Here is a 13,369-nt window from a genome sequence, read left to right on the forward strand (position 1 = left end):
GCATCAAGCCACAAGTGATCACAGGAAGGGATTAAATAGCTACTTTGCACTATGGTAAATTTTATTTTCAAGTAGTTTATAAGTACATTTGATGATGTTTTGTTTGCTCCCATAGACTTGCATTGCTGTGCTTAATTTGGCTATGTTAAACTGGGCAATGCACACACATAGACGAAAAATCCTGTTTTGTCATATTTTACAGGGACTTCACTACATATGATCAATTTCTTGAAATGAGGTGGACTGTTCCTTTAAAACAGACGAGAGGGTCAAGTAGCTATACCAAAGATTCTCTATTCTGCATTTAGATCGTCTCCGGCTATACTAGACCTACGGCCACAAACAGCATCAAGAGCTTCAAATGACATCACAAGACTCTCACGAGTCCATTTTGAGTTGTTTCAAGCAATCAACAGTTTGCACGCAAGTCTCTGCACGAGTCTCTGTTCAGTGCTTAGTTTTATTCATAGTGAAATCTACATAATCTTGTAGGCTACTTAATATACGATCTCTCTCTTTTTTTAAAGGATGTATGAATATTCATTATATGGATACAGTATTATGACATCACACCAGAACATACTGTATGAAAAAGAAAAGGAATGTGAATGAGAGAGATGCTTGAGACAGCAGAGAGAGGCCTTTAATACCAATGAAAGGATGTGATTATTCATCCAGTCACGGCCGTGATTACTACAAGGAGAAGGCCCAGACCGAGCGCTGCAGCATGCTTGTCATGCCTGCCTTAAGCTATGGATGACTCTACGCCATTCAGCCCCATTCTCACTGCCCTCCCTAGGTCAAAAAATGTTGTACTTAAGTTTAAGTGTATTTTAAATATATTTAATTTTCGATAAGTATATTTTAAGTACACTATATTTTTTTAAGTACAGTAGGCCTACTTAAATATGTTTTTAAAAATATACTTATAGTTGAGTGTATTTTAATCACATTTTAAATACATTTATATTTTTAAAGTAATGCACTTAAATATAGTTTTAGAAAATATACTATTAGTGTATTGTATTTAAGTGTATTTTAAGTATAGGCCTATTGGTATTTTTACAGTAATGTGCTTAAGTGTGGTATTAGAAAATATACTATTAGTGTATTGTTTTTAAGTGTATTTTAAGTGTATTGGTATTTTTTAAGTAATGTGCTAAAATATGGTTTTAGAAATGTAATATTAGTGTATTGCATTTTAAGTATATTTTAAGTGTATTTGTATTTCTAAAGTAATGTGCTAAAGTGTGGTATTAGAAAATATACTATTAGTGTATTGTATTTTAAGTGTAGTGTAAGTGTATTTGTATTTTTAAAGTAATGTGCTTAAGTGTGGTATTAAAAATACACTATAAGTGTATTGTATTTTAAGTGTATTTTAAATATATTTGTATTTTTAAAGAAATGTGCTAAAGTGTGGTATTAGAAAATATACTATTAGTGTATTGCATTTAAGTGTATTTTAAGTGTATTTGTATTTTTTAAAGTAATGTGCTAAAGTGTGGTATTAGAAAATATACTATTAGTGTATTGTATTTTAAGTGTATTGTAAATGTATTTGTATTTTTAAAGTAATGTGCTAAAGTGTGGTATTTGAAAGCATACTATTAGTGTATTGCATTTAAGTGTATTTTAAGTGTATTTGTAATGTGCTAAAGTTTGGTATTAGGAAGTATATTTGAGATGTACTTAAAGTTAAGTGATTTTAGTATATTAAGTACACTTGTACAAAGTTTGATTTTAGTACCAAAAAGTCAACTTAAAAATGTGTTAAAGCTTTACTTAATTATATTTCAAAGTGAAAGTGAAAGTGAAAGCCCATTGGGAAACTCCAACTCCCATTGTCATTGTGACACAGCACTCCACAGCACACAAGTGAACACTGCACACAACGAATTTGCATTTATGCCTCACCCTTGCAAGGGGGCAGCCCTCAGTGGCGCCCCATGGGGAGCAGTGCGGTGGGACGGTACCATGCTCAGGGTACCTCAGTCATGGAGGAGGATGGGGGAGAGCACTGGTTGATTACTCCCCCCACCAACCTGGCGGGTCGGGAGTCGAACCGGCAACCTCTGGGATGCAAGTCTGACGCCCTAACCGCTCACCCATGACTGCCCTCAAGTGTCTTTAAGTATACTATAAGTTGTCCCAAAATAACACAACTTAAGTATGTACTTCTGCAGCATGCTATAAAGTGCTTTCATATTACCTTGAAATAGATTTGTAGCAGACTTCAAATAGTTACACTTAACCACATGTTAAAGTACACATTAAACATCTTTTAAAGTGAATTAGTAAGTATATTTAAAATGTACTTACAGTTAAGTATGATTTTAGTATATTAAGTACACTTTTACAAAGATTGATTTTAGTACCAAAAAGTCAGCTTAAAATGTGTTAAAGCTCTACTTAATCATAGTCAGTGTTTCTTAACAGGGGCGCCGCAGGCCTCCCTCAGGGGTGCCGCGGAAACGTGGCTGATAAATAAATGATGTAATATACTACATATTTGTCTAAATTGATAAGTTAATGTTACTCAGTGGAATCTTTCATCTGCCATTTATGCAAAATAAAGTAAATATAGGTTGCCCCAGTCAGCTGCAACTTCGAACGTAGGTCGTGTGACGTCTCCAAATGTGTTACTTTTCTCAGCTTGTGTGGTATCGTATGCAATGCTATTCTACGGCTTGTTGGTTTGGGGTGCCAATATGTACAATTTGCAGTATACTGTACAATATCCAACCTAATACCAACACTTTGAAGGTGTTTTTGACAGTTGCTGTAGTTACTGCACTTTGCCTTTGTAGGGCAGCAGCCCATCTAGACAGAACCCCAGGAGTTTGGACTCGTCTGCCCCTTGGCCTGGCGCCAGCCCGGTGACCTGCTGGTGACAAACATTGGACACAGGGCCGATGGCCCCCCCTCCTTAAAATGTTTTGCTGCCGTGCCAGAGAATGCACGTTGAGAGGCTCCACGGTCCACAAACTGCTTTTCCTCCACACAGACATGCAGTGTCCATGACAACTGAGTGTGGTGGGCGCCCGAAATAGCACGAAATAGCATGAAGGAAGGAGGGAGGGCGCCAGAGAAGGGTGAGAAGAGAAAGAGGAGAGAGAGAGAGAGAAAAGAGGGGTGTGAGCAAGAGGTAAGGCGTGTATGACAGCAGTGTGAAGAGATTGGGAAAAACAGAGGGAGTGACAGAGAGAAAAAGATAGAGGGGGTGGAGATGGAAAGAAAGAAAAAAAGAAAGAAAGACAGAAAGAGAGAGAGAGAGAGAGAGAGAGAGAGAGAGAGAGAGAGAGAGAGAGAGAGAGAGAGAGAGAGAGAGAGAGAGAGAGAGAGAGAGAGAATAAAGAAGGTGCAAAAGTTGACTCACCGAAGTGACTGGGGCAGAAGCTGGACTGCATGGTGCCTTCTCTCTTGCAGACCGCGGTGCACAGGGGATTTGTTGCCACAGCTGTATGCACAGGTAATGTATGGACAAAATTGGACACACATATGGACAGAATTAGTGCAAGCATGAATACACACACACTCCTCACTGAGGTACACACGCACGCATGCACACACACACACACACACACACACACACACACACACACACACACACACACACACACACACACACACACACACACACACACACACACACACACACACACACACACACACACACACACACACGAAAGTTGGTGCAAACACAGAGGCACATATTTTCCTCTACACGCCCACTAAGAAGACCAAAGACAAAAAAAATGAAAGCCGTGATTACATGTGCACTCCAAACTTTTTCCTTCAAATCAGTTCAAAGGCATCTTTATATAATGCACGCACGCACGCACGCACGCTCGCACGCACACACACACACACACACACACACACACACACACACACACACACACACACACACACACACACACACACACACACACACACACACACACACACACACACACACACACACACACACACACTCTGCCATATAATAGCCCAGTTATGTAACCAGCCAGTCTCTCCAGCACTCACGTTTCCTGGTGGGCTTGACTACAGGTGGCCTGTTCCCCGTCCCTGCCCCGGTGCCTGGCCTGGGAGTGGGCCTGACCCTGGGCTTGGGCGTAGGCCTTTCCGGCTTCACCACCAGCCTCGTGCCCGGTTTCCTGGTGGGCTTGATGGGCTTCGGCTTGGGGGTAGGCTTCACCTTTGGCTTGGGTGTGGGTTTAGGCTTAGGTGTCGGTTTAGGTTTAGCGGCCGGTTTAGGTTTAGGCTTTGGCGTAGGCTTAGGTTTCGGCGAAGGCTTAGGTTTTGGCGTAGGTTTTACTTTCGGTTTCGGTGTAGGTTTTACTTTAGGTTTTGGCGTTGGTTTGGGTTTTGGTGTGGGTTTGATTTTAGGTTTGGGCGTAGGCTTGGGTTTTGGTGTGGGTCTGGGTTTGGGTGCCGGTCTCACGGCTGGTGGTTTGGGGGTCGGCCGCGTCGGCTTGGGCTTGGGAGTGGTCGGAACCCGGGGCTTCGGCGTGGGCCTCCTGGGTATGGGTCGAATCGGTCGGATGGGTCCGTCTGGGATGGCGGGTTTGGGGGTGGGTCGCGCCGGTCGGTTTGGCCAGGTAGGGGTGGGGATGATGGGGCCAGTCTCCACACGAGGTCCCGGGGCGCGGTCGATGCCCCTGGTCGGGGACCGTGAGCCCCGGGGGACAGCGTTATAGTGGGCCATGAAGCCAGCCTTGGTGACACTCAGGTCGGACACAAACTGGATCAGGAGCTCATTGGCATTGGTTACCACTGGCCTGCGTTAGGAGGAAGATGGGCATTTGTTATTTTTCTATTGATGCTAGCATCAAAAGCAACTCTAACTTATTAGGTACAGCGTACTGGTCACAGTCCTGGAGCAGTGTCCGGTGAGATGTTTTCTCAAGGCCACATCAATATTGGACCATATAGGTAAATATTTAAATGACATTTTATGGGACATTTCATGTAAGCATTGTATTACCCAAAACACAGCTGAATGAAATTTATATAAAAAGATAGAAACCTTCCATGTCACCACTGCAACATTACCTGCAAACTCTTTATGGAGAATTTGTCCTATGCTTCAAATGGGTCTGAATGGGCCATGAGCAAGTGTTCATGTGACAGAGGTCAATGTGTGTGTGTGTGCGTGCACACATGTGTGTGTGTGTGTGTGTGTGTGTGTGTGTGTGTGTGTGTGTGTGTGTGTGTGTGTGTGTGTGTGTGTGTGTGTGTGTGTTGTGTGTGTGTGTGTGTGTGTGTGTGTGTGTGTGTGTGTGTGTGTGTGTGTGTGTGTGTGTGTGTGTGTGTGTGTGTGTGTGTGTGTGTGTGTGTGTGTGTGTGTGTGTGTGTGTGTGTGTGTGTGTGTGTGTGTGTGTGTGTGTGTGTGTGTGTGTGTGTGTGTGTGTGTGTGCTCGCGCGATGACATTGAGCATTTAGGGGTCATCTTCCTCCAAGTCTTTTGATTTAATTATACACCACATGTGCATAATGGCGTAATGATGATGAGTGTAAATGAGTGATTGTGATTGTGTGTGTGTGTGTGTGTGTGTGTGTGTGTGTGTGTGTGTGTGTGTGTGTGTGTGTGTGTGTGTGTGTATGTGTGTGTGTGTGTATGTGTGTGTGTGTGTGTGTGTGTGTGTGTGTGTGTGTGTGTGTGTGTGTGTGTGTGTGTGTGTGTGTGTGTGTGTGTGTGTGTGTGTGCGTGCGTGCGTGCGTGCCTGCGTGTGCTTGCCTAGTACTCACTCAGGTACAGTGTTCCCGCAAAACGTCCCTATCTGGAATGAGTCAGTGTAAGCCTACATGTGTGTGTTTGCTTGTGTGTGTGTATGCTCTCTCTCTCTCTCTCTCTCTCTCTCTCTCTCTCTCTCTCTCTCTCTCTCTCTCTCTCTCTCTCTCTCTCTCTCTCTGTCTGTCTCTCTCCGTCTGTCTCTCTCTCTCTCTCTCTCTCTCTCTCTCTCTCTCTCTCTCTGTCTGTCTCTGTCTGTCTGTCTGTCTGTCTGTCTGTCTGTCTGTCTGTCTGTCTGTCTCTATATATATAGCCTCCTGAGAACCGGGGGAAAAAAATGCTTTGGGATTTTGATTTTTTTTACATAATTTGATTATTATGGTGGAATAAAACATGACTAAAACATTTTTTTCCCAAAAAAATATTTACTATTTATTTTATGACATGTCCACTGTAGTGGACGTCGGGACTATGTTCGTCTAGATTTGTGTTAATTAATGCATCAATTTACTGAATTACTTGGTTAAGAACTGCCCTTTTCAATTAGACTATATGTTTATATTTAAGACAGTAAAATAGTTTTAAAAGTGCTAAAATCATTAAAACACATAATGTGAATTTGATTTAAAAGGATCCTTTCAAATGAGTCATGGAACAACCTCAATAAATATTACTTTCCGGATTTGAAATTTACATTACATTACACTTATCAGCTGCTGACCCACATATTTATTGACAAAGTATTGGATGAACTTCATAGAACAATGTGGGGCATTTCTCAATAAGCTTGATCCATGGATAAGGGTGTAGGAGATCACATTCTTCATTTTTACTACAGTTAGGCCTACATTAGGCCAATCAACACGTCCCTGCTTCCAATCCCAAGACCAACTCTTTAACCACTAGGCTACAGTGGACCAATTAGGCCACAGCTGCTCCATAGGAGCTTAAAAAGCTGACAAAGGAAGATTTTATGGTTTATAACTCAAGAAAATAGCATATGAGATTAATAATAATGTATTGTAGATGTGTGCTTGTGTGTTTTGGTGTCTACTGAGTATCCTTTGAATTCATCCCTTGACTTGGATCGCATGAGGAGAGACCAAGTAAGCATTATAAATATGGGAGATCTTGATGGTATTGCTTCTCATCCATATTTCATGGTCAGTACCATGATTATTGCCATAAAATAAAATGCCAGGAATATAAATTATGGTTTTCCCTTGACTTTTGACACTGTATCCACCCTGTGTCCCACGTCTGCTGCATCCTCTGCATCTAGATATTTCGCATTAACATGGTAGATAATTATTGGATGGGTGGACAGATTTGTAAAAAATCTTATTTGGTAATATTCTATAATAGGTAATGGAAATTACCAAAGGCCAACACTTTCAAGATGGCTGACTTTCAAGATGTCCGACTTGTTGTTTGTATGGTAGCCTAAACGTAGAACAGGTGGAGAGATTTAGACCATATCTTGAGTGTTAGAGCAGCATAATAGGAACATGGAGACATTTTGTAGGTATCAAATGGTCAACATGGCAAATACCTGTACTAGCTAAACTGATATTTTAAGGGTTTCAGGGATATATCTCTGGCAGTAGGGGTCGTAGGCATAGGCCAGTTGCGTTCCTGTGCATGATACTGAATGGCAGATACATGTTTGCCTGACCTTTCACCTTCCTATTCTACTGCCTGGCCCTGGCCCTGGTTCCCCTCATCTCCTGAGAGCTCTTTGTTTGAGTTTTTGGAAAAAAAAAATCTGAGAAAAATCATTTTTACCTCACTCAGCCCCATGTTTCCCAAAGTGTAGAAATTGGTTAAAAATGAGAAGTCGTAGGTCCCGACGTCCACTACAGTGGACATTGAAAAAGAAGTTGTGATTTGAAAGGGTTGTTATTAAAATATAATCCTGAAACTTGGCTAGCATTTTGTTTAGGGTGTTACATTTATGAAACAAATTCATTTGGACACATGGAATCATATTTTTTTTCCAAAATATGATCACTTCCTTCACCTGTGGCCATTAAATCTGGCTAGTGTAATGGCGGCCATTTTGGAAGCAGATTACAGGTGTTTTACAGGCCCCACCCCCACAAATGTGGTATCACTGTAAAGCCCTAAATGTCTAGTTTACAGTAATCCCAGATTGAAATAGGTTGCATAAAGTTTGTTTGAGATACATGTAGCAAAGTATTGTCCACTACAGTGGACAAACGCCAATGGCCGGGTCTCAGGAGGATATATATATATATCTCTGTCTCTCTCCCTCTCTCTCTCTCTCTCTCTCTCTCTCTCTCTCCCTCTCTCTCTCTCTCTCTCTCTCTCTCTCTCTCTCTCTCTCTCTCTCTGTGACTAGTGCTCCATCAGGTAATGTGGTCCCACAAAACATTCTGCCGGGACTGTGTGTGTGTCATGCATTCACGTCATTTCATGCACGCGCATTAGTGTGTGTGTGCATGCGTGCGTACTGTCAAGCACTCACAGCACTCACTCAAAACGCTCCTCTCCTCGGTGTGTGTGGTGTGTGTGCATGTGCGTGTGCGTGTGTGCGTGTGTGTGCGTGTGTGTGTGTGTGCGTGTGTGTGCGTGTGTGTGTACGTGTGTGTGTGTGTGTGTGTGTGTGTGTGTGTGTGTGTGTGTGTGTTTGTGTGCGCATGCATGTGAATGTCTGTACATGTGTGTGTGTGCGTGTGTTTGTGTGTGTGAGTGTGCACACATGTGTGTGTGTGTGTGTGTGTGTGTGTGTGTGTGTGTGTGTGTGTGTGTGTGTGTGTGTGTGTGTGTGTGTGTGTGTGTGTGTGTGTGTGTGTGTGTGTGTGTCTCATACTTACTCAGGTACCTCGTCCCCACAGAACTTCCCTATCCTGCGTGAGTCATCCGTCTCCCCGCCGTTGAAGAGGGCGACGTAGTCATAGCGACAGTACACGTCAGGCTCCACATCCAACTTTTCAAATCTCACTTCGATCACCTGGGAGACACGTCAGGACACATGAATTTACACACACACACACACACACACACACACACACACACACACACACACACACACAGCCCAACCTTAATATCTTTGTGGGGCCCTTGTGGGGCCCTTCCTATCTTTGTGGGGCCCTTCCATTCACATTAACACCTAACAATAGCTAAAGAATGCTAAACTGTGCCTAATCCCAAACAATCCCTGACCCTAACATGTCAGTGAGGAAAACGTTTACGTTTACCAGTAACAAAACTACCCCAGCAAAAGGGGCCAAAACATGTGGGGTCTAGGATTTGGGCCCCACATGGAACGAAGGCCCCAGGGTGTCCTCCAATAGCAGTGGCTTCACGAAGATGGATTAGTGTAGTAGACACACACACACACACACTCACACATTCAGACTCACTCACACAGATACACAGCTACTGACAAAGACACACAGACGGCGGTCAGCACAAAATGCACGCATGCACACACGCACACAGGCACGCACGCACACACACACACACACACACACACACACACACACACACACACACACACACACACACACACACACACACACACACACACACACACACACACACACACACACACACACACACACACACACACACACACACACACACACACACACACACACACACACACACACACACACACACACACACACACAGGTACAAAACGGGCAGTGGAAAGGAGCCAAACTCCAAACCTTTTCCTTCAACTGTACAGTACTGTACACACGGCCACAGACATGCACCTACTTCCCCAGCTCTATTTACATACACTCCCAGACACCCACCCACTTACACATAGACAGGTCATCAGCTGGGAAAATTAGGCCTTTCGTCCTACCGCACTTTTCTCTGTGGATTACTGACACGAAGCCCTATTGGAAGAAATTAAAACATGGAGCCACGTCAAGAATTCAGGACAGGACAGAATTCAAGACAGGACAATAGGCCTAATTTTCCCTGCCATAGACTCTCTATGTGCATTTCAATCATTATTTTCAGCACTTTCCTTTGGATATTGCAAGGTGGCCAACTTTATTTTCATTTGTTTTAGATTAGTCAACCTTTGTAAATATGTATGTAAGGAAATAGGACAGAATCGTGCTGAAAGTAGTTAATCATTCATGAATATCACCTTATAGTACAATGTAATAATGCATGAAAACAAGTCATTTTGGAAAATGGCGGCCATATTGAATTCTGAGCAAAAATTGACGTGGCCCCATGTTTTAATTTCTTCCAATAGGCCTTCTGGTCAGTAATCCACAGAGAAAAGTGCGGTAGGACGAAAGGCCTAATTTTCCCAGCTGATGACCTGTCTAACACCAACACTTACTGGACACATAGTGTAGCCCACAGACACAGGCCCACATTCACTTACTTACACACCTATATTTATGGTGCTTACACTCAGAGGCACACACAAATCCGTTTGCATACAGCCACTATACGCACACACACATACTACATATATGGTTGTATGCAAATGAAGGTGTTCATTGAATGTAAACATTCAGCCTTGTAGCATACCTTATACATACACACCAGGGCTTGACACTGGCACCTGCCAACCGGCCAAACGCTGGCAAAACTTGGCTGTGGCCGGTAACAATTTCAGTGTCACTAGCCAATTTGGCAGGTAGCCTATTCTATGGTATGCTATATCAGAATAGTGTATATTCTGCACTTTGCCCCTTGTATATACATTTTTTCAGCTCAGTTTCTCAGTTTCAATTGTATTGTTTTATTTCCATGTAGAAAGCCATGCACTCATCTTCTTGCTTTAAGCACCTCATCTTCTGAGGTTAGAGGCACAGCATCATGATAAGAAAAGAAATCAAATTTATGGCTAGTACAGTAGCTGGATGGCTATTGACTCGGGAAAACCGCTAGCCACTGTGGCCGGCAAGCGATAAAGTTAATGTCAAGCCCTGATACACACACACACACACACACACACACACACACACACACACACACACACACACACACACACACAGTCAAGTACACACCCACATGAATGCGCACACACACACACACACACACACACACACACACACACAAACACACACACAAACACACACACACACAAACACACACACACACACACACACACACACACACACACACACACACACACACACACACACACACACACACACACACACACACACACACACACACACACACACACACACACACACAGTCATGTGCACACACATGAATACACACATGGAGCCAACTACACCCCCCCCCCCATGTAATCACCTATACTGTCCAAACAATCTCCTTTTTTCTCTCCTCTCTCTCCTCTCTTCCTCCACCCGCCCCCCTCCTCTCTCTCTCTCTCTCTCTCTCTCTCTCTCTCTCTCTCTCTCTCTCTCTCTCTCTCTCTCTCTCTCTCTCTCTCTCTCTCTCTCTCTCTCTCTCGCGTGCGCGCTCTCTCTGCCTGCCAAGCATAGCCCCTCCTTCTCCTCTTACCCAGCCCCTCTCTACACATGTCCACCTTCCTGAATGGGGTCTTTCACTGATGCCTCGTCATAGGCTTGTGGTCAGGTGGAATAGACACGGGGGTACGCACACACATGCAGACTCATACACACACATACATTGGTACGTGTACACACTCAAACATACACGCACACACCAATGCACGCACACACAAACACGAGCGCACGCACACACACACACACACACACATGCGCACGCATATGCACCCTCCACACGCCCATCTTCTGTAACATGCACGTAGAATCGATTACATAATGCGGAGGTCGTGACAGGCAATTTATGGCAATTTCTGAAACCCAACCCCAGCCATCCCCATCCCCATCCCCGTCCCCTCTTCAATCTCAGGCCACCAAAAGGTTGACATTTAAGGACACAAAGGGGCCATTTAATGCACTTATGACAACTGAGCGTCTCACAGCAAGTTGACGTCAATTTTTTTTTCCAACGTCAGTTTCCTCTCGAGGAAGAGATGAGGGGAGAGGAGATTGAACTGGCCTTTGGTGCCCCTATGGGGGGGAAGAAGGTAAATATGCGACAAAACTGGTAAGATGCACAAACACACACACACTCGCACGCACACGGACACGCACACACACACACGCAGCGCGCGCACACACACACACACACACACAATGAGAGCGAGAGAGAGAGAGAGAGAGAGAGAGAGAGAGAGAGAGAGAGAGAGAGAGAGAGAGAGAGAGACAGACAGACAGACAGACAGACAGACAGACAGATCTATCTATCTCACACTTATCTCACACAAATCAATGGAAGTCACACATGGACAGTAAATTTTCTCTTTCTCTTTCTCTTTCTCTTTCTCTCTCTCTCTCTCTCTCATGCACACACACACACACACATAATCACATAAAGCTGTTGAAAGACTCCCTTACCATGTTGGTTTCCACGGTGACGTGCCACGAGCAGCTGATGCCTGCTGGGTAGTCAGACTCGGGCCAGTTCGGGGTCTTCACAGACCCCTGGGCCTTGGTGAGGCGGCCCCCGCAGAATTGGTTCTCTGCAGGGGGTAGAGGATGGGGAAAGGTGGGTGGGGTGGGACGACAATTGTTAGTGGGAGGGTGTAGGGGAGACATGGGCAGACGGAGGGAAAGAAGACGTGATCCCTCATCGTTTGCTCAGAGACTCTGATTCTACACTTCCAGTTATGTAAGACAGCAGTACGATTACCGTTTCACAAAAGGAGTTTTGCTCTGTCATGAAAGAAAACGGCTGCAAAATGATGACGTCGTGTCATAGGTTAACTACAGGAGTTTTAAAATGGAAGAAAATAATAAATATCTTTTTTTATGACGTACCAAAATGTAGCCGGAAAAAGGAAGGAAAGTGAAAAAAAAGCCAGCAGACATATTTTATCTACCTCACACAGAAAGCTTGAATTAAAGCAACGCTTAGTAGGGTTTTTTTTTTCAACTTTAAAATATTGTTTGAGTGCTTCAACTTCTTGCAGCCTTTCTATAGGTTTGAAGGAAGTGCCAGTATAAGAGTACAGTAAAATAAATGTGTGTAGTTGTCCAAGAGAGACAACTGCAAGTCCAGAGAGTGACTGTGTATGGTATGTGCCTAGCCTTCTAGGCCCGTTCAGTCTTTGCTGAAAAGACTTGACTATATCATAACAACATTGCTATGACATTACCAAGAGCCTGAAGAAACAGATTAAAACTTGGTCATTACAATATTGGTGTCTGTAAGGTTATAACATAGGCGCCAAGGGGTTAATGTACAGTATTTGTGACTACTATGTGACTACAATGTGGGTCCGACATGGCCTAGAAGTTTGAGGAGAGGCTTTAGATCAGAGGTTCAAATCCTACACCTCAATCCATTGCTGAGGTGCCCTTGATCAGTGCACCTAACCCCACACTACTAGAAGTCCTCTAACTAATACCCTGTAATAAAAACATAACTGTAACAGCACGAATACACCGGCTGCGACCTGAGCGAGGCGAGCGACGCAAGTAATTGGCTTAGTATTGAGTCACGCAAATAAATGGATTCGGGCGAATAGAGGCGATTCACGCGACGAGAGTGGAAGTTTGTAGTTGAACTCCTGGGAATATTATGCAAATTAGCCATGACACGGTTCGGCGACAGCTGCCACAGCCA

At 43.8% G+C, this 13,369-nt stretch overlaps 1 protein-coding gene across 1 annotated transcript in view; it reads right to left on the reverse strand.

The window, feature by feature from the left end:
- Positions 1 to 13,369, reverse strand: part of pcolceb (procollagen C-endopeptidase enhancer b) — a 30,029-nt gene that overhangs the window by 9,277 nt on the left and 7,383 nt on the right. Inside the window, exons 4-7 of the mRNA XM_063187140.1 lie at positions 12,139 to 12,263; positions 8,575 to 8,711; positions 4,030 to 4,784; positions 3,380 to 3,460 (exon numbers count right to left, since the gene is read on the reverse strand). Coding sequence (XP_063043210.1) covers positions 3,380 to 3,460; positions 4,030 to 4,784; positions 8,575 to 8,711; positions 12,139 to 12,263 — 1,098 coding nt within the window. The remainder of the gene's footprint in view (positions 1 to 3,379; positions 3,461 to 4,029; positions 4,785 to 8,574; positions 8,712 to 12,138; positions 12,264 to 13,369) is intronic.

The sequence above is a fragment of the Engraulis encrasicolus genome, chromosome 21, assembly GCF_034702125.1.
Source record: "Engraulis encrasicolus isolate BLACKSEA-1 chromosome 21, IST_EnEncr_1.0, whole genome shotgun sequence".
Classification (NCBI taxonomy): Eukaryota; Metazoa; Chordata; class Actinopteri; order Clupeiformes; family Engraulidae; genus Engraulis; species Engraulis encrasicolus.